Source organism: Trematomus bernacchii, unplaced genomic scaffold (genome assembly GCF_902827165.1).
Source record: "Trematomus bernacchii unplaced genomic scaffold, fTreBer1.1, whole genome shotgun sequence".
Classification (NCBI taxonomy): domain Eukaryota; kingdom Metazoa; phylum Chordata; class Actinopteri; order Perciformes; family Nototheniidae; genus Trematomus; species Trematomus bernacchii.
In genome coordinates this window covers 4747022-4773959 of record NW_022987727.1, presented here as the reverse complement: position 1 = coordinate 4773959, position 26938 = coordinate 4747022, and the positions used below count along the sequence as shown (strand labels likewise).

The 26938-nt window shown below is 40.4% G+C and overlaps 1 protein-coding gene across 4 annotated transcripts in view; it reads right to left on the bottom strand.

Annotated features, from left to right (window-relative positions):
* clstn1 (calsyntenin 1) overlaps positions 1 to 24373 on the bottom strand; it is a 36785-nt gene extending 12412 nt beyond the window's left edge. For 2 of the 4 annotated variants that reach the window (XM_034144969.1, XM_034144971.1), the window contains exons 1-8: positions 24094 to 24373; positions 10330 to 10452; positions 7189 to 7218; positions 5483 to 5678; positions 4311 to 4519; positions 3386 to 3535; positions 2411 to 2596; positions 2051 to 2299 (exon numbers count right to left, since the gene is read on the bottom strand). In XM_034144969.1, coding sequence (XP_034000860.1) covers positions 2051 to 2299; positions 2411 to 2596; positions 3386 to 3535; positions 4311 to 4519; positions 5483 to 5678; positions 7189 to 7218; positions 10330 to 10452; positions 24094 to 24175 — 1225 coding nt within the window. In that variant the 5' untranslated portion in view covers positions 24176 to 24373. The remainder of the gene's footprint in view (positions 1 to 2050; positions 2300 to 2410; positions 2597 to 3385; positions 3536 to 4310; positions 4520 to 5482; positions 5679 to 7188; positions 7219 to 10329; positions 10453 to 24093) is intronic. The other 2 variants (XM_034144970.1, XM_034144972.1) reach the window with 1 other exon arrangement.
* Positions 24374 to 26938: the final 2565 nt, after the last annotated feature.

Here is a 26938-nt window from a genome sequence, read left to right as displayed (position 1 = left end):
ATAAAAGGCACTGAGAAGCGAAAACACAACTGAAACATATCACATGAAATGGTGTAGCCTATGGTCCTTTTGTTAATTTAATGTTAACAAATGATGACTAAACAAATGAGGGCAGTAAATGAGTCATGAGTGCTGTAAGTTACAAGCACAGACCTGCAGCCGTGAGCTTAATGATTAAACACATGATTGCCATGGCCCTCCTTGCTCTTTTAATTGACAAACATGCCTCGACAGGTTCTCAAAGTGGCAGAAAAGATCTCTTTCCCACGGCCAACTGATTTTACCTTATGTTCTCTAAGGAGGAAGTCAAATGTCACAGCTTATCTGCACATGAACACAAACTGGCTATTAAGCAGATATTTACAGTACTTTTACAGTACAAGGCAAGGATGCAACTACATCATTTCCCTCTAATATGGATCATTTGCTATATTTATATTTTATATTATCCATATTAGAGGGCAATTATGTAGTTACATCCCTGCCTTGGGTGAAATGTAGCACATTACTTAAGAAGAATTACCTGTATTCCAGTACGAGACATTTAATCAATTTCTTAACTAACAGCAAATCAATTACATTTTCATTTTGAAAATTGAATGAAAAAAGTTTATGTAAAACATTTGCTGGACCCAACATTACAAATGTTAAGGTTCATGCTTTATTCTGCTTGCTTTTTTGTCATAACAGCAATATTTGAGGGTAATGTACGTGGCTGGTGACTCAGACACACTGAGGCATATTAAGCTCTCTTGTGTCCTCAATTATTTGTATAGATTTAACTGAATAATACATTTATATACAAAACAACAATTGTGAACAAAAGATTAATTTGATAGTGAACATAATTGATACCCTCATTCATAGGGGGTAATATTTATAGAGGTCATATTTATGGTCCAAATCTGATGTCCACGCTTCGCAGTGTCAGTGTTTAATATAAAGTGTCTGTCTTAAGAGCTAAAGACTCAAATGAGGAAGAAATGAGCTGAATGTCGAGTCATTTCTCTTTCTGTGGCACTGCGCTGACTGTTATGAAGGGTGCTTCGATCACGGGTGAGGGAGCTTCCTGTTCAGCGCACAAAGGTTGTGATGTAATCCTTTATTATATAAGCGTTCAAACAGAAGCTGATGAATGGCCTCTCGCTGTCCATGGCAGAGACTTTACAGTCAATATGAAATAAGAAGCTTGTGATTGCTTGCAAAATGTCCAACTGGTGACCAATAGGAAAAGGTCAGCGAGCAGCCGGCCGAGGTGAGGAAGTTTCCATGTGAGCCAGCTGAGCATCAACACTGATTATAGCCTGAAGTTACAACATTTATTTTATTGGCACATTTTCAGACACCATATGTGCCGCAATAATGAGTATGCCACATTGACAGTCTAAAACGATGCATAAATACGTTTGAATGTTTTTTTTGTTCTGCTTCAATGTGTTTCTGGCATTAATGTCCAAATACCAATCTGTAGTTTGTGAGTGTATGAATATGTTAACATAAAAGTTCAAAGTTTTACTTGAATTTGATCAAAACTAAATAAAAATGTGTTGGGCTATGTAAACAGCCATCAAACATGCTACGATGACGCGATACTCTATTTGAATTAGAACAATTCTATTGCCATTTAATGCAGGAGTGATAGCAGGTTTATATCTATACCATCTATATGGTAGGTTGGCCACTCTTGCCTTTTGCTCTGCATGTTTATTGTATGTTTTGCCTTCAAACCCATACCAATTTATTAAACACTTTAATTAAATGGTAAAATGGTAAATGGACTGTAGTCATATAGCACTTTATCTAATCTTACATACGACAAGCCATCATTCTCCAATGTGCCCTTTTGCTCAGATCTGGGTTAAGTATCGTGCCCAAGGATACATCTACATGTTGGCTGCACAGGGCTGGGATCGAACTCACAACATTGCAACTGAAAGGTGACTGCCCTCCCTCGCAGCCACAGTTGCCTGAAAGCCAAACTGGGGGATTTGATCAGAACAAATGCATCTAAAATCTTTATATCAGATTAACATCGTCACCAGGATGTTACCTGTCTTGTCAGAGTTGCAGAGGATGGTCTCCTTCTCGTGGGCGCCGGGGCCGTGTCTCATCCACACAGAGATGGTGAAGGGCTCCTTCAGGCTGGTGCTCACCATGCCTTCGGGAACCTTGATGGCCTGAGTGCCGTTAAACTCAAACACCTGGTCGCTGTCGTGCCCGTTGTCTGTGGGCAGGCCGACGGTCCAGTTGGCGGCACTGCTGGGTGCAGGCAGAAGCTCCACGGTGCCGGTGCTGGCTCCTAACAAACCATCAAATAGCACAAAGGCAATTAGAAAGATGAATTAGTATTCATTAAAAAGAAAAAAGGGATTCATTACTGGTAACCATTTCCAGTGGAGCAGGTACTTACCGCACAGCTTGTGCAGTGACTTCTCAGAGTACGTATCACGGTCACAGCCCTTTCCAATATGGTTGGTTTCCAGTTCAATGTTGGCTCGAATGGACGTGATTGGCTCATCACAGGTCTCCAAGTGCATGCTGGGGAAAAGGGCCAGGCTGCCTGTGCCAGGCTCATATTCAATCCTCTTATTGAAGCCTTTTGGATGAAAGCAGAGAGAGAGAGAGAGAGAAGAATGAAAAGATGTCCTTCAGCACAGCACCGCTAACGCTAACAGTTTTCTGGCTCTCCAAAATCGAGGTTCTTTCCGGGCCAACAACCAGGCTGAGTATGCTAAACTAGTGAGAGAATCGCTGACAACTACAACAAAATTAACATATTTTACCGTGATTTAATTGTAATACACGTTTCAAAATGATGCTGAAGTAACCACATACTGATACCGGTTAGTAAAAACCATGAATTAATGCTTTGACAAGTCTGCAGACAAGATGGCAGGCGAAAAACCTTTTAAAATGCGTGTTTTCTGAATGGAGATCGGCTAAGCTAACGTTGTATATGCCCCGACCGTCCACACTCACAACAACGGCCTATACAGACATAAATAAAGCAGCGACTGTATTCGCCATGACACAGGCAGTCTGTGGTTTGTACTTGTTTAACTTTTGTCTAGTTTCTGAACAGATATGAGGAGCTGTGGGCTTGAGGGCTAACAGCTAACGGCTGATGTTGGTTTTGTGTTTCGCATTGAAGATGACGTCACGGCTCCGCCTACACTGCGTTACTATAGTTACTACCCCAGTTCCTAAACTGTAATGGAAACGCAGCATAAAGTGAGCCTGGCCTACCAAGGCCTAACTATACCGTACTAAGCCGTGCGAGGCCCTGCAGTGGAAATGCGCCAATAGTCTTGTTGTCCTTGTCCATGGCATCCACCTAAACAGTGATGGTTGGAGAGTAACAGTGATCAGAGGAAAGCTTTTATACCTTGCCAGCTGGGTTTGCAGGTGGGCTTGACGCTGATCTTCACCAGAACATCCTCGGAGGCACGGTTCTTTCCACAATCGTAGGCGGTCACAGTCAGCTTGTACATGCGCTCCTTGCCGTAGCTCAGTTTCTCTGTGTTCTTGATAAAACCTGTGTGAAACAGAAAATAATGAGAAAGCGCTCTTGGTTTAATTTCAAAGCTCCAGCTGCGCTCGGAAAGTTATAAAATACAATTTGGGCTACTGAACAGCATGCCAAAACAAAGATATTTTAATTATTTTAAAAAGCTGCCAAATACAAATGTCATTTACTGTCAAGCTGAACGAAAAGTGCAATATATATTATTGACTTCTCTTTAGGGCCACATTAGGATATTTTTGATTTGCCTGGTGTTCTTCAAGATGCTATATTGAGAGTCACCAAGCTAATGTTTATACAGAGCCTGATTAGCATGCATGTGATTAAAATGAAGTGATGGAATTTGTTTGAATACGATTAGATCTCGTCTCAGGTCTTTTTCCTTCCAGCACTAATTGGCTGTCACAGTTGAGCACCTTCATCAACATTATGCACCCCACACCTTTTGTTCTCCTCCTATTATAACCTGTCTGCATTTCCTTTTCTATCAAAGCCAGGTGTCACATCCACTGAGCCTGGTTATCCGATGTATTTTTAACTGGATCTTTTAATTTTGTTTTACAAGACACTCAGATTAATAATCCTTCAGTCCGAGACAAACGAGCAACCCCGGTGACATTTCAAGGAGACGGTCATCGTCTAACAAGACAAGCGGCCTTGAATTCCAAATTACTTTGTTTATACGGATCAATGTGATGTGTGTCAATACAATCGTGGCTCTTAGGCATGCACTGCCGCTTTCCCTCAGGCATGGACAAACACAAGGCTGCTAAGTGTGAGTTCTCACCATCTTTGTCGACGGTGAAGGGCACATCAGGGGTGACGATCTCGTAGTTGCAGATTTGACTGAACTGGAAAGAGCAGTCGGCGTCCACTGCCTCCACCTTCAGGATGCTGTCGTACTTCTTTCCCTCGATAACGGTGGCTTTGTAGGACTTCTCCTTGAACACCGGTGCATACTCGTTGATGTCGTTTACCTGGATGTGGACGGTGGCCCTAAAGAGACACGCTATGTCAGGACAATTTTGGCTGGGGATGTTTATTGACATTTGCCTAACCACAGTGAAATATGCTATTGTCCCACTTCAGTCACACAGTCAGCAGAGGGATTCGATAATAGTTTAGCTTTTCGAATGTAATGGTAAATCGCACATCTACTGTCATACCATCTGCACAATCCTGTGGTTGATGTTCTGTTTTATTTTACAGTTTGTTTTATGTGAAAGCATAGTTTATATGAACCACACCAAAATAGGTTAGGTGTGAACCTAAATGATGCAACATAAACTGTTTGTTTTTCGTTATCTCTTTCTATTAGGGGAACCGAGAACCCTTTTTATTGACAGAACTACCTCTGGACCCTGATTGGGTACCACTTTACAATAAGACTACCCTTATAAAGGATCCATAAAGGGTTTATAATTAGGTTATTAATTAGGTTGTAAACACTTTATTAATCATTAAGAACCATTTATAAACCAGTTCTAACAGTTTTCATACATCAACACAGGCTCACACAAGATGACTAAGCCTTATATTGGCTACCTAGCTTACTTCCTCTTCTCAGCTAACATCCTGTTGTTCACCGAGTTGATTCTCCCCCTTCCATCTTGATGTTTCTTGGCATCTCTTTATGACCATTTATTTACGAGTTACTAACATTTATAGTTGCCAAAAGGGAGCCTTGTTGTAAAGTGTAAAACACATTCCCATTTATTAATGAGTTACTACCATTTCTAATAAGGCTTAGCAGTACAGATAAATGTGGGCTCTCTATTTGGCAAGCAACCGGTCACAGTTGCCGTGTTTATCTCATGTCTTATAAAAGCTTATTAAGGATTTATAAAGTGTTCACAACCTAATTAATAAATGAATTACAAACTATTCGTAAACCCTTTATAAGGGTAGTCTTATTGTAAAGTGGTACGGGCACTTCTATACTGGTAGAGGTTGACTCACTTGTGGGATTTCTTCATGTTGGTGCCATCGGGACCCTCTCCACAGTCGTAGGCTTGGATGGTGAAGGTGTGCTCCTTCTGCAGCTCACAGTCCAGCTTGTCCTTGGCCCGGAGGACCCCCTCGCCAGTGGACTTGTCCAGGACCACTGCCTCGAAGGGGACATTCTGCCCATGAATCCTGAAGCCGCAAATCTCACCTGAACACGTCAAGAGCCAAAAGAGAGTTTGTTAAAAAAATAACTGACATCAGGAGAGACATTTTCTCTTCAAATAATACAAAAAAAATGTTAAAAACAAAACAATAAATTCACGCAAAAAAAAAGAGAAAAAGATCAGCCACAGGTTTTGGGTGCCAGGGAGTTGTAGATTGGGGGTGGGTGGTGTCTGTGGAGGAAGCCCAAAAGCACTGTCATATGGGTGAGTACTTGGGGGGGAGTTGGGAGAGGGTGTGGGACATTTAGTATCATAGAACACTGAGTGTCTTTTCCAAGCCACTTGAAAACATTGCATCCAGTCATGCAGGCAGAAACCGAAAATATATGGACAGGCATTTTACAAAAGTACTTAAGATATTAGAAATCAAATTCATGAAGCCCAAAAGTAAGAAGATAGAAAACATTATTGGAAGTAAAGATAATTTATTTCTTTACTAAGGTCTATTGTATGATAGAAACAATAATGAAGATAAATACATACAAATTAATAAAACTATTTGAGCATTATAGCATCATGATAAGCGCCAATTTACTCATGAAAACCCTGAGTCTGAAAAACAAACAAACTCTGAGACAATAAAATGTGTTTTTAAATAAAATAATTTCTTCCTGTGTCATTTTGCCTTTCACCCAAAACGACTGCAAATTAAATCCAAATAAAACTAAATAATAAGAGAACTTCGACTATAACAGTTTAAAACAATCAGCACTGGATGTGAACTGGGGTTAGAAATATCAACTTGCTTGACATCCACATCAAATGACAACTGCAGCCATGCTAATGGTGGAGATTAGTGGTGGAGAATTAACTCAAGAGATCCACTGAGGCAAAGATGCAACAACAGAAACTTTGTAGCAGAGAGAGTTTGCATTAGTTAACAATCTCAGCAGCTTTCAGTGTAAGACTTTAATGTCAGAAAGTCCACAGGAGTCACTGTACCTGCATAGATCTTATAGGTCACAGAGAGGCACCACCAACATAGATGATGCCTTTAAGATGCTCACATATACAGAGCTTTTATCCTCTTTAAAACACCAATTTTAGTGTACATTTCTGCTCCAATTGTCATGGGTGTTAAGAGGTTGTCAAATCATCATCTGTGTCCTTTCAGTTTTTTTCTATCTTGTAATCCATTTTCTTAATTGAAGAATTGGATTGGACAAAATGGCAGCAAAGTGACTGAAAACTCCTGTTTTAAAGCAGCTTTCTGTTCCTTGGTGACAGCTGAAAAACTGTTAGGGTCTGCAAACTGCAATGGATGTCTCATGCACAGATATTTCTAAGTACAGTCAGCCCCACATCACACTTTTCATCCAGCTGTTGGAAGTCCAAAAAATTAAGGGTGAGAAAAACATAAAATCGAGAAAACCAAATGGGGAGATTACAGAGCATGGTGGGGGTTTCTGTGTAAAAGTGTGAATGCTGTTTTTTTGAGTTAGTGGGTTAATAGTAAAAACTAAGCACAAGGCAGAAGAAAGAGCCCAAGATCACCTTCTTCAGTGAGAGTCACCTCAAAACTCTCTACAAGGAAGGGAGAGAAGATAAACCCAGATCAGTTAAAAGACAAGTTAGAATCTCAGAGAAAACACAGAGAGGAAAGGAAGGAAACATACTCTTGCTTACAAAATGACCGACAGAAAATATGTAGTTTCCCACAAGGAAAAAGTCTTCAGCCAGTTAAAATAATTGAATGATTAGACTTCAGCCAGTTAAAATAATTGAATGATTAGATAAGAAGCAAGTTGGGAGTACAGATAAATGAAATGATGAAGTGCATGACAGGGCGTTCCAGAAGGATATGGAGAAACCAGCCAGTGGTTAAAAGTAGAATCACCTGGATTAAGACTTTGGCAGTAAAAGGCTTATTTGGTGGCCTATGGCACATCATAATGCCGTTCCATCATATAAATAGATCTTTATGATTGCATATTTTAATGAGTTTGCCTGCCTATCGTTTGCCTACATAAACATAGTAAATTATTGTAAAGGAGTATTCAAAAAGTAAACCATGGATACCATTCATGAAGAAAAAAAATATATATATCACTTCAGGATACTCCGTTACCCCATTAAACCTAAATGCGTGACTTAGGACATTAGTTTGCATAATTTGTAAAGAAAGAAAAAAAAGAGAGTTCTAAGACATTTTTAGCTGTAAAATGACATAGCAAACTGAGGCATTACCTACACTTATCATCATAACATAATCCTGTTAATTTGAAAACAATGCCTGTTAAAGTGTGTGTTTGTAATGCGTCTTAAAGATGGCTCTGCTGTCAAAAACACAAAGTAAATACACATAAATGTGTTTAATCATTTAGCCAATAAAGGCATGTGCTGCTTATATGAAACATGGCTTGCTTTTAGTGGAGTTTTTCCTTAATGCTTTCAGTGCAATAGTTGTTTGTTTTAAAGCCCCGTCAGGTGGGTTGGACCGGGTCATTTTGTTTTCACCTACTAAACAATTATAAATGGATTTCACATTAGGGAGTGCTGTTCAGGGCCAGTCATGCAGTGGGAGTTACGAGCCTCTGAAATCACCCCAGCTCTAATGACCTGCTCACACCAGGGCTTCAGGAATTCCTCAGCTTTTCTCTGCTCACACAGGCCTCTCAGCTCGGGTCAGCCATCACAAAGATGGTTACGTATTGAATTGACCTGGAGCTATCATTTAACTATTGGCACTAAATGCATACAGTGAGTTAGAATCTGAGAATATTATTTGCCAATAGATCAATATGCTGTACATTGTCTGGCATCCATTTGGAGTTACTGTGTTACAGAAACAAGGTCGTCTTATGTTCCTATGTGAATCATATAACCCATATCTAGTGTTTAAATGCTCCCTGCTTTGTGTTCCTCACTTGTTTAGGGCACATTCCTCAATGAACACAGAGCTCATTTTCAAGTTTGTAACTATTTCAGCTCCAATCGTCCTGACTGAACTCATCACATACACACTTAAAGCTACATCCAGTGGATCCTCATTCATGCTAGATATTCACCTTGTGCACTAATCTGACTTGTGATTGGGTTTCTTTGGCCCTGGAGGTCAGCTTTACAGTTAACCTTGTTTTTGGCACAGATGGAGGGAGGACGAGGCGGCTGGCAGACAGAGCTGGTCACCCCTGCTGCCACGTGAAGCCAGATTGCTCGCTCTCAGTCATGAGAGCTAGTTCACAGGGACATGCAATGTATTCATAAAGCCTGGCTCATCATAAAAGGGAGCCTCAGCTAAAAGAAGTGGGAACACCACGCTCTGTATTCAACGCTAATTTACTGTGAAAAGAGACAAACATCATGCAGAGAATGGGCCTTTAATTCATCTTCCTGCCCTTCAGAAACGATGGGCCTCTTGCTGAAGTTGTCAACTTTAAAAACTGTGTGCTGCCAGGTCGACTAGCTCTTGGAACAATCAGATTTAACATAACTTTGTGAAGAATATTACATGTATTTATCTCCTCTGACAAATGGGCATATGGATGTTAAAGCATTGCTTGCTAAATCAGATAATTCCTCTGAGATTTTAGAAATGATAATATCAAGTGGAGTGTGAGTGCTGAGTGTGGAGGCGCTTGCAGACACAAGATCACACACCTCATGTGATATGAATTTTCCTGAGCTGAAGTGCTTTGAATCCTGGCCAGAGTCAAGCCTGGTGTGATTAAAAAAAAACCCAGAGCAAATGTTGCCTTGGTACATAAAGCACGTTAGCTGTACCTCTCCCCTGGGAGGGAAAACACATGAAAGAGTGTTTTGATCTGAATATCAAAAGGGCCAATCTGGAGGATATGGTATCCAGATGTATGTCAGTATGACAGGCATGTCATAAAAATCTAAAGGTCCTAATGCCATTGAGTCACATATTCTCTACCACAAGTGCATTCAATGATTATTCAACAATAAGCAGTTGTTCTGTCCTTCACTACTGAGTGACATTTTTCATTTGAATTAAGATTTAATCTCCAACAGAATGCTGCATGGATAACGTATTTTTGAAAGCCAACCAGGAAGTTAGCATCCCCCTGGTTCCCTCGACCATAAGCCACTTACAGTAAATGCTTCAAAATTCACCAGTGTAGTATTTACTGACATATTTTTGTCATAGAACAAAACATGAACATCTATTGTCGTGTTGACGATCATCCTGATTGAAGCCGTCTAACCAAAAACAAAGAAATTGAAAAACATTAACTTTGAGACGAGGAACCAAAAGTAAATAACTAATCTAAACTAATTTAGCAAACTCATTTGTGGGTTTAAGGACTCCTCTCTGCTGCCGTTAATACCATTTTTACCACAGAATGAATGGAACACCATGAAGAAAGAGAGGCCTTCCTATACTGTACTCGTGATTTTAAAGCATGTTTTATTTCTATGATAAGTTTAGCTTTTTGTTGTTGTTTGTTGAATAAATAAATAAAAAAAAGTCCACTGTCAATCTGAAATGAAACTTATATAATTCATTGATGAACAGTTTTTCTGCATCCATAATATGTAACACATTCTCAAAGCTTTGATGGTACAGCACAGTTAGTATGCGTCCTTTTCCCGTTGTAAAAGAGTCATTCCAAGTGAAGTGAAGCTGAGAGAAAATGAAAAGCAGCAGCAGCATTAAACCTCCTCTCTCACCTGCGTAGCGTAGAGGAGCATCCTTGTCCAGTGCAATTAGAGGAGGGTCCAGCAGTACTTTATCATCGTTTTCCGTTACGATCCCGTGGTACGTCGTCTCGATCCATGGTTTGTGCTTATTGACTGTGAGGAACAAAGAGAGGAAATGTCAGTGCCTATTAAAAAAAAGTCTACACAAATTATTTCTGTCCTGTGTTGAGAAGTTCCAAATGGTATCTTCATTTTCCTCTCACCGGCACTAATTAGCAATTTGCATATTTGTTTTGTCCTTTTAATAACAATGTCCTATTTTGTCTTTGTCTGAATGTCCTGTCGGTCTGTAAATGATGTTGTATTGCTGTTATTTCTTACCCAAGTCTGCTTTTAGAATAAAAACCCCTTTCTCAATTACATTAGGCGACTGTGGCTGCGAGGGAGTGCGGTCGTCTTTCAACCAGAAGGTTGTGGGTTCGATCCCAGCCCATGCAGTCAACGTGTCGATGTATCCTTGGGCAAGATACTTAACCCTGAGTTGCTCCCGATGGCATGGCCAACGGTGTGTGAATGTGTGTGAATGTTAGCTCCTAGAGTAAGGTACCCTGCTCCGTATGAATGGGTGTGAATGGGTGAATGACATGTAGTATGTAAAGCGGTTTGAGGGGTCTTAAAAAGACTGGATAAAGCGCTATATAAGTACAGTCCATTTACATTCATTACCTGTAAAAAAGGATAAAGAAATGTAACTTTATTTTTTTCTGAAATGCAGATGAGAGTGCATATTTTATGAGGTTTTGGAAGCTTTTATATGATTGTAAGGCACACTATTCTCCATCCTACAATAAACTAATGTTATACGTTTTGATTTATCCAAACTGAAGACAAGAGAATGTTATGAAATAGCTTTCTACGGCAGTAAAGTTACACGAAATAGACTAAACCACCATCCATATCAGTTAATGGCTTTCAACAGGGGCATCAAAGGGATGATAAAGTCTATGGTTATGACATTTGGGCCGGCTTGTAGAGCAGTAGTTTAGCTATTTACAGCTTTGTGTGCTAGTCGGCCTGGGAAGCATCCTCGCTGCAGACGGGGCTCTGTGGTAGCTGGCGTTTGCAGAAAAAGCTGCAGTGAGTGACAGATTTGGGCTGGCTCAGAACACAGTGTTGATGCAGGGGATATGCAGCTCTCTCTTACAGCCAATATGTGCTCACTCCAGAAACAGAGGAGATCATGGAGTTACTGTGCTACTGATCTGCAAAAGTGATGCTAACTCTGGCTGACAGAGCATTGTGGGAAACAGAAACGGGCAACCTGAACAGGCACATTTCACAAAAGCCAGGAAGGTAACAAAAGAGCTGGAACGTCAAAATCTGTATAAAGCTCTATGTTTGAATTTAAACTGCATTTATTTGCAGATTTTACTTTTGCGAGAAAAGGATAATTAGCTATACAGTAACAGGCATGTGCTTAGTCTTTATTCATCATACCATGTATTAATAATGTCATGTGGCATACGCTACTTCTGTTGTCTCAATTAGAAACTGTACTTTTCCTTTATAGTTTATGTGAATGGAAATGCACAGCATGAGCAGCTTCATTACAAACTGATGCACATCCTCCCACAACGACACACTCGAAAATTCATCTCAACAAGCGACATTGTTTAACTAGAGGGTGGATTAATAACTGTACTACAAAAGGCTGCTGCCATTCAAGCATTTGCTGAGGCTACCAAACTGTACAGTTGTTGTCTTCCATTACATCATTTAACACCTACAATTGTTCTAAGTCGTCTCACATCTCTGACCCAAAATGCTCGCCCAGAAAAGAAGAATACATGGTTAAATGATCTCTGTGGGGAGGTAACCAACAATTCTAATTAAAACATGTTTTGCAAAATGAATTCAATCCATTGTTGTGCTGCAGTAAGCCTCATCATTACAGATGTATCATCTGACTAATAGAAAGACGCCCCGTGTTCAATAACACCATATGTGCTACAAATATATTATGAACTTCAAACAGAAACCAGATAAAGACAAACAAAAACATGATGTGGATGTTCAAAGGCGACTCAAATTCTTCTGCTTATGCCTTTACATAATTTAGTATAATTCTCAGTTATTACAGGATCAACAAAGAATAATTATAAGCTACTTGCACAGGATTGGAGGGGATGTGTGCATCAAAATGATTTAGTCAATTTTCTTAATGAGAAAAAAGTAAATATGTTCTTATTAGGGATGTCCCGATCACCTTTTTTTGCTCCCGATCCGATTCCGATCATTTGATTTTGACAATCTGCCGATACAGATTTTTCCCGATCCGATCTTTATGCAATGCATTAAGAGAAAAAAAAGGTAACAGATAACGGCTGGTCATTCAACGCGATGAATTCAGCTATCTTGGCTGTTATTTTTTTGGCCTTTTCACTGTTCTGGGGCAGTTTCTCTTTCCTTTTAAAAGTCTCTGAAAGTGTCGGTTGTTTCAGTGCCGTTACCTGAGTGGCCGCTGTGTACTCGTCGTGTTGTTGTTGGTGTTTGTATTAGATTGGTCGTGTTGAACGTAGCTCTGTTCTTTCCACCACGCGGAACCTCCGCCTTGCAAACATTGCATCTGGCTGTTACACTGCCTTCGCTTTCAATTTTATAATACTTCCAAACTCCTGACATTTTCTCTGTCCCGACTCCCGAGGCACCAGCTGAACGTAGCCTCTTGTTAGCTTACTGCTACTATTAGACACTGCGCCCTGCCCACTCTGTTGCCAGTTTTGAGAGAAATAAGCAACCAGGTCTATGAAAACAAGCCCAAAAGAAGCAACACATACATGATGTGTAATTTTAAACCAAAACTAAGGCCTCAGGATTACTTTAAGACGTGAACATGGTCATTTTTGTTTTGTAACATTAAATTAAATAAAAATATTTTATAAGAAAAATAAAAAAAAATTCCCGATCCCCGATTTTTTTCTCCCGATTCCGATCTTTTGAAAATCACGTGATCGGCTCCGATCCCCGATCACGTGATCGGATCGGGACATCTCTAGTTCTTATGGCTTAATAAACAACATACGTGCTGCAGCTTTAAATCATTTAATTATGTTACAATTGTTAATTATTTATTAAAAACCATGGATGTACAATGTTTGCTCGTCTTGGCAGGAAATAGATATTATGCATTAAATGTGGTGAGAAGTATTTTTGGATAATCTTGACCTACACAAGCAGTGCTTAGTAAGAACGTGTTGCTTTGTTTGCCAATGGTTTAGGATTGATCCGTCCCAATAAATGGTCTTTACTGAGCGTCTTGTGACCTGAAGTGAAGTGGATGTCTTTAGAGAGATTGCCAGGCCCAACTACTATAATAATCTGCTTTAGCCTCCACAGAGTCAACTGTTTGCCAGGTCACATGTGGGCCTCACGCTCATCAGTCGCTCATGGCCTTCAGTACCGACGAGGGGTGAACCAGGACCGGAGCTGAATGGTAAAATGTCAAGCCACATTCTCAGAGCTCCTGCAGGTTTATGCAAAACATTTCATCCTAATCTTTCCACCAGGAAGGACGGCTGCCTGCCTGTCGCCTTCCTGTATTGTGTGTAGTTTAATATCATTTGCCGTAGTCTAAAAAGCCTTATGTCAATTTGATTAACACCTTTTTCAAACTTGACTTAATAGGATATACAAAAAACTACCACTTTAGAATGTGCCTGTCATACACTGTAAAAGAAAACTGCTGCAAAGTCTGACAAAGACGCACCAATACCCAAGACTGGCAATTCAAAAATCACATAATGCAGGTATCCTCACAGATGGTACACTCACTGCTGAGCTGAAAACATGACTTAGGTGTATGTATGGGAACAAAGAAGGCAGACCCAGGAGGCTTTTGACACATTTAAAAAGCAAACCGCAATACCACCGGTTAAATTCAAAGCCTCTTTCACTCACACAAACCTCTCAGGAAATGGCATCTAAAGCGCAGTTTTATTTAAAGCGTGAAATTCTCAAATACATTGTGTGAAATCACCAACAAGGCCCTTTTGACAAGATGGCTTCATCATCTCACTGCAAGCCCTCTGAGCATTTGTTGCCCTGTGAACATTTGACAGAGCAGCAAAGACATTATTTTCACAAATACTGAACCATCCTTGTTTTGGAGCCCGTTATTTATAACACACTATCGACAAGTTAGGATTTCTGCGATTATAAAGGAGAGACTCTCGGTAGTGTAAGGGAGGGACTTTTTTTCGTGAGGGGAGGCTTTAGTTTAGGATTTAAAATTGAATGAGATTAGGAAAGGGGCTTTGAAATGTTTGAGTCAGTCTAAGGAGGAAGACACTGCAGCAGCACTGAGGATGCAAAGTGTAAAAGACTGGCATTTTCTTAATCTAACTTAATTAGAAAACCAATTCATCTAATGCATTGCAAACCCACTACTGGCCCAATCACAACCAGCAGACTCAGCTCTTCTCTTACATGGAAGCAGATCATTCAAGAGGATCTCTTAACTTCTAACAAATAATCAACATTAAACTGATTTAAGATCCTTCTTACGTACTGCCGAAGATGCTTGGGAAGATTTGTGTGTTGCGTCTACTGTAAATTGACAATTATTTGATTAAAATAGGCCTAATACAGATGTGTGTCACATGTGTTCATTATAACCCACTTTGTTTGGCTTAATTTATAACATTTTAAAAATAGTGACAAATATCCATCACAGGAGACGTCACAAATGTACGTGTTTTGTTTGAAATCCCAAAGCTGAATTTCAACAACCGAAAGCAGAGAATGGGTGGCTGGCAATTTTTGCTTGTTAAGTGGCTTTTGGAATTTATGAATGATACGTTTTTGAAGATTATTCTTCTAAAAGATTTATTGTTTCAGCTCTAATCTGACGAAGAATGGCAAAAGAGATCACAGTGCCTAATCCTCACATGTAGAATTTAAGGAGGTCACAACAATGTGGGTCAATGTTACGCCAAGAAAAAAGGAACGTTTAACAGTGTTTAGAACAGTTACATACTTGAACAAAATTAAAGATAAAAACAGCTAAATTAAGCTGTGAAAATTGGCCCCCTAATAAATCTGTAATGGAATATAAGTGTTGAAAAAAGTAAAGCTGTAATAATACATTTTCAAGTGATTGCAAGACTCCTTCAGGAACTAACAGTACGGATGAAGGGGTGAAAAAGCAACAAAACAAACGATAAAGGGGGCATGCTACAAAGATCATTGCACAGCATACTGCGCACTTTGTGGGGTTAATGATGTGACTCACCCCTATTTCTAGCACAGAGCAACCATTGACCTCTACATAAATATTAGATGTAGAGTAAGAATACAAATACACAGATATAATAGGCTGATCTTTTGCCTCTTGATAAATTATAGATATTAACTCGGTAGAGTCATCCCATGCTGACATAGGATGAACCATATCTATAAAAGAATCTCAATAGTCCCACAGCAAATAAGCCCCACTATATACTGTATCCACTACCAAACAAATGAAGTCACAACAAAATAATTTCAGAGGCTTTTAAGAAATGATTGATGTGTCAGAAGCTGCAGACAACATCACACGCACATACACATCAAGCCCTTACTGCACTAGCACAGATGGCCGGCCTGGCAACACACTACAGTATGCGGTATGAAATCCTGTTACGCAGCAAATAAAGCCACTGACACTTAATCCCATAATGGGATGCGTCTACTTCAGGGGCGGCAACCCCTGGCACGCGTGCGACCATTGGCACGCGGCACCGTAACCAGTGGCACACTAGGAATAAGTGGAATAAGTGTGCAAAACATTACAATTTTATTTTCGGATCCTGAACGAGACCGCCGCCAGAGCGCGTCTCCCCGTTACCTGCAGAAGGAAGCCATGCACGCAACGCAGCCCCGCTCTCTTTAACTCCAGGCGACTTTCTGCCGCTTTCCTCTGTGAAAACTGATCGTTTCACCACAGAGGAAAGCACTTCACAAATTGCAGTAGGCTACCCATAAGGAGCTGTAGAAATGACGCAGTTTTTGTGTGTCTTTAGTTGAAAGCCCAGTGGCGATCTGCTCATCTCTCATCAAAATAATATGCTACACAGGGGCGGACTGGCCATCTGTGTGTTCTGGAGAATCACAGAACAGACGATCGTCCTTATTATTATTATGCCGTTTAAACCAATTATTTAAATTTGTTTGTTAAATTCGGCATCATGTAAGTTGCGCTGACTGGTCCACACACTGCTTCCCCGCAGCGAGGCTCCCCCCGCCCTCCTGTTGACAGTTCACGAGCGTCGAGCTCCACACCCCCCCCCCCCCCGTTGATAATTCACAATCGTCGGCACGCTGATCCTTTTTATTTATTTATTTTTTTAATGGCACTTCATATCAAAAAGGTTGCCGACCCCATGTCTACTTCATTCAATGACAAGGTCAAGTGACTAGCAAGACATCAAACAAAGCAAATGATACTGCCAAGTTTTCATTATGCATATCTGACGATGAGCATGTAACAACAATATGAGTTAGAATGTCCCGCCAACACCAGGAACCACTTTTAATAAACATGATGAATAAAGCGTTTAGAGAGGCAGCAGAAACCTGGCTCACCTATGACACAGGTCTACAAGGATAAAGTAATACTTGTGACTGTGTGTGCCAAGTTGTGCCGTGCCAAGCCATCCACTGATCAGCTCGGTCTCTTCAGACCAGAGGACGCATTTTAGGAGACATGAAATGCTTTTAAATAAATTGGTTCTTAAAAATGATGCATGCTTTCTCATGTATTTTTGTTGCATGGGCACATGAAGCATAAAAGGGAAATATCATTATCATCTGTCCTGATATCTTGATCAATTAACGCCAAGTTACCAGTTGATCGGGTTCACATAGTTAAACTATACAGACTAATACAACAATCCTGCAATAATCTGTTTTTTCATTTGATGATTGGCAGTCATGGAAACGTGCACTTAGACATAGGAAAAGGGCATTGCTCTACCTTTGTTAATATAAATGTACAGTGTACCTAATACAGTTGCAACCGAGTGAGGGTTTATTTTAAAGTGGGGAAAGCTACTTGCTTTATCATCTTACCATTAATATTTTAATGTCATTTCCACAATTATGATCCTGATTGTTGTTGTATTTTTTTGTACTTTATTTTAACCACATCCTTTGCAATAAACAACCCCACTCCAAACAAAACCAAAATGTCTTCCTTTATACAATGTTTTTTCCAGTTTAATTAGCACTGCAACCTTTGTGCTAGTCTTGCAACTGATTTACAAACAGGGACAATAAATAGTCTTGTCTTTAGGCTAAATAGGCCTCACTTCTCTTTGCATAGAAACATTTTTTGTGAGTTTTCCCCCCCAAATATTGACCATAAATTATCTACAAAAAAATATAAACTATAAAACTCCCAAGTTAATATTGTCTGCAGGGCTCCCAGTGATATGCCATGGACGACTTCTCTCATGACCCACAGAGAACCGGGTGACCCCACTGACCATTCAACATGGACACAAAGACAAAGCACCTATATGGTTGCCTAGCTCTTTTATTGACGCGTAACTCTTACAGTTTGACCTATTAACCGTGATGAAACACTTCCTGCGAGAATTTTAGTGCCACAATAGGTCCTGCTAATCCTGAGGTTCAACAGGAAGCCGGTACACACTCACTCTATGCTACTGCTGTGATGTCTCCTCTTCATGGAGGGGAAATTAAATCAGCCTGCCTCCACAACGCTTGTTAAAAGCTTCGCACGTGTACTGTAAACCCTCACTATGGCCATGAGCTTAACCAAATACAATGATAGCAGACTGTTCACAGGATACTGGTCACCCTGGGAGTGCCAGAGAACTAAACCACAGCTGTACAGATTGTAGCAGCATCACTGCAGCAGATGATCGCTCTGTAATTATCAGATGAAGCCTGATAATGCCTGGGAACCTCTGAGGGCATGTTGTGTAATCATGATGGTGCAGTCAAGTGTCAGGCGTGTGACGCGTTGAGGAGATCTGCTTCATCGATGTAGCTAATATTTAACCTTTAATGTCTGACAGCCTGCAAACCTTTATCATGTTTGATTACATGCAAATGTGAAGCTGCAGCCCCAGCTACTGAGCAACACTTCACTTTTAAGTTCAATAATTCAAGTTGGTATTTGCAACCGTTTTATTACTTGGTGATTTACGTGTTGATGTCTATAGAGATTTCAGATTATAAATTAGTCCGTACTTTCTACTAAACTATCATACTGCCTGCAAACAGTGTGAAAATGTTAGCCTGTGTACATGAATCACAAACTGAGCAGCTGGTGCATGTGTTTAACTTTGATTAATAATACTGCATAACCAGTTTACTCTCTGCAAATGTTTGATTACCCGAAATTATAAATAATTTAAAGGATTATTAGCAAAACCTGCCAATTACAGGCAACATGAGTGGCAGCATGGTCTACAAGCAGTGTGCAGGCTGTCTTTTTGTCTTCGTTTGAGACTAAATAAAGCCTCTCTGTTGCCACGATATTTTTTCACATTTGTCCCATAAGCTACAGAAGAATACTGGGAAGCGAGAAAGCAGTGCCTGTGCTCAGGTGATAGTCAGACATTGAGGAGTTTCAGGAGGACAGCACAAAAAACTTGGAGAATTTGAACAGCTACAAAAAACAAATACAGAGAAATATGCAAAATGCACCGACATCAAGTGACTCAGAGTGTGAGAGCAGAAGGCAATTACAGCTGTGGACTAACTGCTCAAAATCTCTGCTTGCCAGAAGGAGAGCTTTCAACCTCCACCACAGGGCCTCTTCATGGTTGTTTAGAAGGCAGCTTCAGGAGTATCAAACAGAGACAACCGAAGCTGCAGCCAAGCGGGTCAACGTATGAGATGAATGCAAATCTGATTAAAGCAATGACTTCAATCATGCTGGCGAGTGGCTCTCTTAACTCTGTGGCTCGGGAATAATCAATGGACAATTTGCTCACGGTCTGAAACAGACGGCACACTTCTCTGTTTGTCTTTACAAGCTCCTCAGCTTGTTGACGCAAGCCACCTCCATCACAGACTGGGGACTGTTCTACGGACCCTTTTAAAAGGAAACCCAGACTTCAGGGGCCCTCACTCCCCAAACACCCTGCTCACACAGGAGAGCCTCTCAGTTTCCCTGCCAGGCAACAACATTTGTTTGTCCTCTATAGGCAGTCTCCAATGCCCGACAGAACGAACACACCCTCTTTACGGCAGTGGTGCTCCTCTGAAGAGGGGGTTGGGAGACGCAGAGCCTCGAATGCAACTCAATCACCTCTCTGTAGGAGCCGCACAAAAGAGCCAGTGAGAGCGCAGAAGTGAGAGTGAGACGGGTAGAGCTCCGCGCAGGGTGAAGCTGACCTGCTGCTGCAGGTAATGCGCTCTTTGGTTACCCGTTTCCCAGGGAGCATGTATCATTGCATGCTGGGAACACCCAAATGTGAATCACTCTGCAGTGCCAGTATTTACCTGGAAACAATGGGACTTAAGGGAGCAGGTAACACAGCCATGTTTAAAACCTGTTTGCTCCAGTATTTGTTACACTCAGTAATACAAATAAAACCAAAATGACTTTCTTGTGAATTTGGATGGTTTATTGCAATACCTTCAAAATATTCTGATGCAATTGACAAAACTTGATTAAGCAGACGTTTTAACTAATCCATACAAAATGTGGATGGACTCATTAAAATCCTGGATTCTGATTATTTCTCACATTGTTTTTTTTTATATCTGAATTACGCTTTTGCTCTACCAGAGGCTCATGTGAATACTATCCCTTTTCCTGGTGGCTAACACAACTTAATATTCACAACTGAATGACCCATTCTTGACAGTTCACTGACTCCATTCAGTCCGCGAAGGCACCGATGAGAGGAAAGTCACCACCGACCCCAATTGAGTCCAGTATTCTCATGGCCTCATCTGTCCAGCACTAAGTGGCAAATTACCAAAACGAAATGCTTCAACAAATTAGCACTTTCGGGGATTATCTCATATACACATTCTTGAGGGGCTTCAGTCGCAATCCTCCGAACAGTGAACACATTGTGATGTGCTTAGTCAACATCCCGACCTCTGAAGTCTGGCCCTAAAAGCCCTTTGTTCCTCTGAGAAATCTCTGAATAAATACTGCAATAATGTAAGAGTTAAACAGTAGGAACAGGGCCTCTGTGTGGGGCAAGCAAACTGTAATTCAGGAAAATACAGGGTGAAATGTTTGGATCAATTTATTAATGCAAAGTAATTTCATTTCTAAGTCCTGGTTGTCTGTTTTTCAAAACAACATCTAATCAAATACATAACAGATGTCAGTTAAACTAAGTGTAAACATACGCAATGACCCCAAGAGTCAAATTGTGAATCAGAAATCTTGTATCATAGAAGATGTTGAGGTCTATGCCATCAATTACTGACAAGGGTCTTCTTACTAGAAATTCTGCTAAATTAATCCTTGAACAAACCAGTTATATCGGCTGACTTGAGGTATTCTTCAAAAATCAAAGCTGCCATCAATAAGTACCAAAAAAGCAATAAAGTGATGTTGCAAATGATGCGCTCTGTGAGTCCTTTTGATATGTCCAATGACTGATTGTGATAAAGCCATGAATCTTGTAGTGACCGACACTATGGAATACAGAGCTCATCACTTAACATAAAATGAAATGGTTCCTATCTATCAAAACCACTGATGCACTGTTGACATTTTCTTTTTTGCTAAACCGGATAACAAAAAGACATGTACGAAGGAATGCTTCTGAACTCAACTGATTCTCTATCGGTCCCTTCACGCTGTTGATATTTAGTGATGTTATTTCTGAGGAGATACAAGTCTGTAAACTGGCACTCAATGATGGCATGCAACAGTGTTAGAGGATCTGCATGGAAGAGTGGAACAATGTAGACATTGTCAGCTGTGTGCATCCACATAGTTTCTGTTTGCCATAACATATCAAAATGACTTGCGTAACACAGATTGTTGGGAGGTTAATGGTTTAAATTGGGGGATCTGATTGTCTACAACAAATTCAAAATGTCTGACGTTTTGATGGGGTTAATCTTACATTTTGGTACTAGAATCCTCTAATCAATAGATGTAGCAGCGTTGCGTTATGCTTTTCATAAGCCAGACAAAAGGTTTCAAGCAATATTGGTTTTTGAAGGCCAATATCAATAATGTATGTTCGAGTATGTCGCTGATGGCCACTTGTATTGGTGGAAAAGCCTCTGAAAAGGCATTAAAATGATCCCAGAATTGTTAAGTACATTCATAAATCAGTTTACATAATGATCATTGAAATCATTTCTTTAAGAAGAAAGACAATGTAGAGATGATAAATATTTTAATGAGGCCATTATCAGGGAGGAACCTCAGAGGTCCGTTTCAAAATTTAAGATGAAAAGTATTGACCCGATACATTGCTCTGACCGTAACTGACGTGACATTTTCAGTGGATCAATGATAGGCTTCTCCAATGAATGCAAGATGAGGAAGACGTGAAGAGAAAACTTACATCTATAATGTGTACTTTACTGCAATGTGAGGGGAACGCATATGTTAACTCAGCACCACAAAAGCGAGGCATCCAATTTGTAGAATTACTTAATTCAATGATGAATGGGCCAAGCAACTTCCCAGCAGCCAGCTTTTCCTTTGTCTGGCTTTGTCTGGAGGAAGCTCATGGATTTCAGCAGACCTAAGTATTGACTCTAGAACATGAAGTCACCGAGCAGCTGCTGCTCATAACAGCAAAAGGAAAAGATGACATGGGCGAGAATTTGAAAACAAGAGATAAGAAACGTTATCAAAATAAGAAGAAAAACATTACCAGTGGTGGTAAAACACCAAAGAGTTAAAAGCCTAACATTCTGTGAGGCTTCAACAGGGTGCCACAGAAGATATGTGTTTGCACCAGTTTTACACACACACACACACACTGACATTTCCTTGCAGGCACTGTAATGAATCATAAAGGCTAGGTACAAATGTGTGTATCAAGAACATATTTTCCCAACCGATCCACAAGGGTTGCCATGTCATCAGTGATGAATATCTGTAGGCGAACAGCTGAGCAGCAAAACATCTCTTGGCAAGGTAAATTCACCTGAATGTGCTTAAGCTCAGTCTGTTTCTGAAGTCATAAAATCAGATGGATTAGATACTTAAGATAACCTGAAGAGTACACAATTAATTATCCGCTGCACGGTGGCCTGTATTACAGAGAAATAATCAACAAGCCATGAAAACTTTAACCTAGACTGAAAGTGACAAGAGGTGACGTACAAAATAAGCTGGTGACCTTTGGTTATTAAAGATAAGCCCTCACCAAGATGGTGGTTTCACAGGTCTCCATTGCTGATAAGAGCTGGGAAGTCAGCAGGTGCACATTTCAAACACATTTCAAACACACTTACAACAAAGCCAGATTCTCACTGCTTTAGGCCTTTCATTTCCGATAGATGAGGAAATAAATTAAGTTACTGCTTTACAAATGGAAGGCTCCCGGTGCTGTGCATTCCCAGCTGCCTGACATGGCAACAGGAACAAATATGGCTGGATTAGATGCAGTAAAATGTTATGGGTATACATATCCTTTTCATGGTCTGTTCAGAGGGAATAAAACGGGGTTTAACATTTGAAGAACACAAACAGGCCTCCAGCAATAGTAGCTGCCCAGGCATGCTGACATGGCCAGTGACTAATATGCACCTGCCTTTACACACCCTGAAACAGGAAGCTCTGGGGAGTCAGTGGATTGGGTTTAACGTGAAAACACAGTCTATAAATCCATGCAGTGAGGGTGAGCTGCTGAAAGGAGGGAGGTGGACCGCCCTGCAGCAAATAAAGGCATGTCTCTCCTCAGTGTGGGATGAAGTCCATCGGTGACATAGCAAAGCGCAGTTTCACTTTCAGCTATTATATAGTCTCTGATCACAAGAAGGCCAAGACCTACAGAGAGGTTTTTTTTACTTAAGCCCGTGATCACACCACATACATTATTAAACCAATCGACAAAACAGGGGCTGGTGAAGAGGATCTGCAATGCGTAGCCAACTGAGCTCCGTCCTGGTGCGACCACACAACGGTGCCAAACCTAGCGTTAGGCTTAGTAAAGAATAATTAATTGTGCTTTAATAACACGAAATCTTGAATAAAAACTGGTTAAGTGAACATATCATCACTCGCCTTAAAAACAGGTGTACTCAAATAAATATATAAAAAAACGAGATGAGTACAGGAAGTACCAGACACAAGCAAGTTATAAAAAAATGATTTTACGAACTCTGCAGAGGGTGAATTTGTATCTCATGTCAGATTATTAAGAAACGAGTGAGACAACCCAATGGGCCAAAAATAGACTAAATGCAATGACAGAAGGGGGTCGTTTTGTGGCCTTATCTTTAAAGTAGACTATTTCGGGTTTCCACGCTTTATTAGTAAATCTTACACATATATAATAACAGTAACTGTGATAGTGCAATGTGTAAATGAGGATTAGTAAAAGGTTAAAAATGATGCAGTATCGCGGGATGCACTTGCTCCGCCGGGGTGCTGCGGCTCCAGAGATGACCATCCCTGAGCAGGTTCCTGAACATCCCTAAGCAACGCACCGCCTAACGTTCGTTTTAAACCCTTATCGCCTGGTAACAACCGGAGGAAACGTTACATTATGACCGTTTCCAAAGAGAACCCAGTGTGTCATGGACAGGCAGACACAACCCAACGGGAGATAAACCCCAGCTTACCTTTAGCTGCCTCCACCGCACATAATAGTCCGAGGACCAGTCCGACAGCGGATGCAAATGGTGTATTCCCTCGGACCCGCATCCCGACTTCGAGTTCAACCACGGCGAATTAAAAAAAAAAACCTTCTTCTTCCCACGTCAGCCAGGCGGAATGTTTCTCCCACAATAAAAATAAAATCCAGAAGATGAGGTTACCACGGTAGCTCTAAGATGGCCGTCGTCGCCGCCGCCGCTCTGCTCTTCAATCACCGCTTCTCTCGCAGTTTTGCAGCTCGCTGGGTTCAGGGACTGTTGGGCATTTGGAAGACACGTCCCAATCGCACTGATTCATTCTGTCTGCTTGTTGGAGAGAGGTGGAGGAAGTACTCAGAATCAGATCTTGTACTTAAGTAAAAGTAGGAGTACCAGAGTGTAAGAATACTTTGTTACAAGTAAAGGTCCTGCAATCAAAATGTTTTACAAAAAAGTATTACCATCAAAATATACTTTAAATACTAAAAGTAGACCTACTTATTATGTAGACTGGCCATTTTCAATATAATATATATTATATGTTTTGATTTGAATTATTGATTCATTTATCAAAGCTTGTAATGGTGCAGCTAATTGTATAGTTTATACTATTTATACTTTGCATACTGCTGGGTAGCTTGTATAAGTTACTCTCTGTGTAACTAAATTCTTATTTAAGTGAAATGTCTTTCATTTGATATCAATACTATAACATTATTCTTTTTTTAAGATTGTATAATTCAGCCAGCCATTTCATCCGGTCAAACAGCAACAGCCATTTCAAGTAAGCTCTACAACATAAGTTCTCAGAAATCGAAGCTTAAAATGAGAACTTGAAGGCAGCATGTGTCCAACGATGGCTTGTGACGTCAATAATGTTATTGTGGGAGCGCATGCAGCTAGTTTAGCACAGCCGGCTAAACTAAGACCGAAGGCGGGGGCCAAATGCCTTCTGGAGCTACAAAGGGGTCTATGAGGAAACAGGCACCCAGTGATCATCACAATGTGAAGTGCATGACCGAATCAAACACTTTCCGATTAAGCTTTAATGCCAATAAGGATGCTGTAAGGTTTCTGTTTGTTTAAATACAAACACATTTTATTGTAGATTATTTCTACCTGTGGTCATAAATAGTTATAGACCACCAGATATAAGGTATCAGTCCCCTCAGTTATCTCAAAGGCTGGGCAGATGCTCAGGGTGGAGGGTATTGCTGACAGAGCAGGGACCCAGACAGCATGCTGCCTCGAGGCCCTGGTTAGATAATCCAGGCATGGTATAATGGATATTTCCACAACATGACACTACCATAATGTGACAAACTAAAATGCGTGAAAATGCTTATGTGGTTCTGAAGCCATAAAACAGTGTAATCCTTTGGTCCAGAGGGGCAAAATCAGAATTGAACATATGAAGTACATCCATGCATCAATGTCGCATCAGTGCCATTTTAATACAAATCAGCCCCAGAGAAAGAGACATTATGATTACAATTTATTAAAAAATAAGCATCATACTGATCATGTATATGACTTAAAAACTATGCATGCAGTACAACCACACAACACATGCAATGTGAGAAAGCAAGAACTGTAATGTGGGGGCTGTTATCTAATCAACACCCTGAGATATGGATAGCACCCCTGAGGAGACGAGGACACGATGCAATCAGTGACTTACTACATTTACATCAGTTTTTTGCACAATACTTGATATGGCTGCTCCTCATGCAAATCCAGACATGTGTAACATTTTATTTGTTTTCGTACAAATCAAAAAGTTTGTTTAGAAAAGGTCACGAAAAGGTTTACATCTGTTTAGCCTACATTTCATTCATTCGCAATACTCCCTGCCACAAATGTATATTAAATCTTCTTTAACAGATTCTTTTAAAGATTCTTATCTTTTATTAACATGATTTTCTACACCTATTTATTGTGTATTGTGAGAGATTGAGATTTAAGATTTTCATTGCAACACCTTTTTCTCTGTAATTGTGCGTATGATAATAAAGAACAGAAGAGTCCTTAGACAAGCTTTGCTTTGTGTTCTTAGTGTTTTCCTCTCCCCAACCACTTTTACACAAATAAAAAAGTGCGAATGACAAAAAGGACGTTTGAAAGACTGCCAAAAAACACACCGCCCAAACATATACTAATGTTGCAATAACAAAAGCAAACAATCAGACCTCAGTGAAGACTCAATAGTTGCAATTATCCTGGAGAAATACCAGAGAATGGAAACAGTGTGAGGCCACAATTAAGTGCTGCGCTATAAACACGGACAGTCTATGGACATCAGGGCAGCAGCAAAGCTGAAGTACAATGCGTGTTTGTTTTCAGTTTGGCAACACTGACCAAGAAAAAGTGGAAGCATTGCCCCCTCCCTCACAGATGTCCAGCTCTCATGGGAAGAGACACAGTGGCCATTATTATTCCTCTGGGGGACAATAGCAGGCAATAAGAGGGCTATTGGTGGATAGGTGATAGACATCGATGAATGATCAGTAAGTGTCACTTCCTGCAGACCATCTCACCCGACTGTGACTGTGGGCTGCTCTTCAGGGATCTCCTTGACTGGAGAGGGTTTGCGGACACAGGACTACTTTGTTCTTTATAACTTGTGCATGTCAGGTTGATTTAATTGGTATGCAGCTATAGTAGTAAACAATTGTTGTCTCACTATTCGACTATTAAGCAGTAATTCTCAACACTTTCTTACTGCACACAGAATGCAACATATTAAAATGTCAGTTCACCCTAAATTTCAAAGAGATACTTTTTGTTACTTGGCCCCAGAAATGTATTCACAAAGTTATTTTCACTTCTTTTT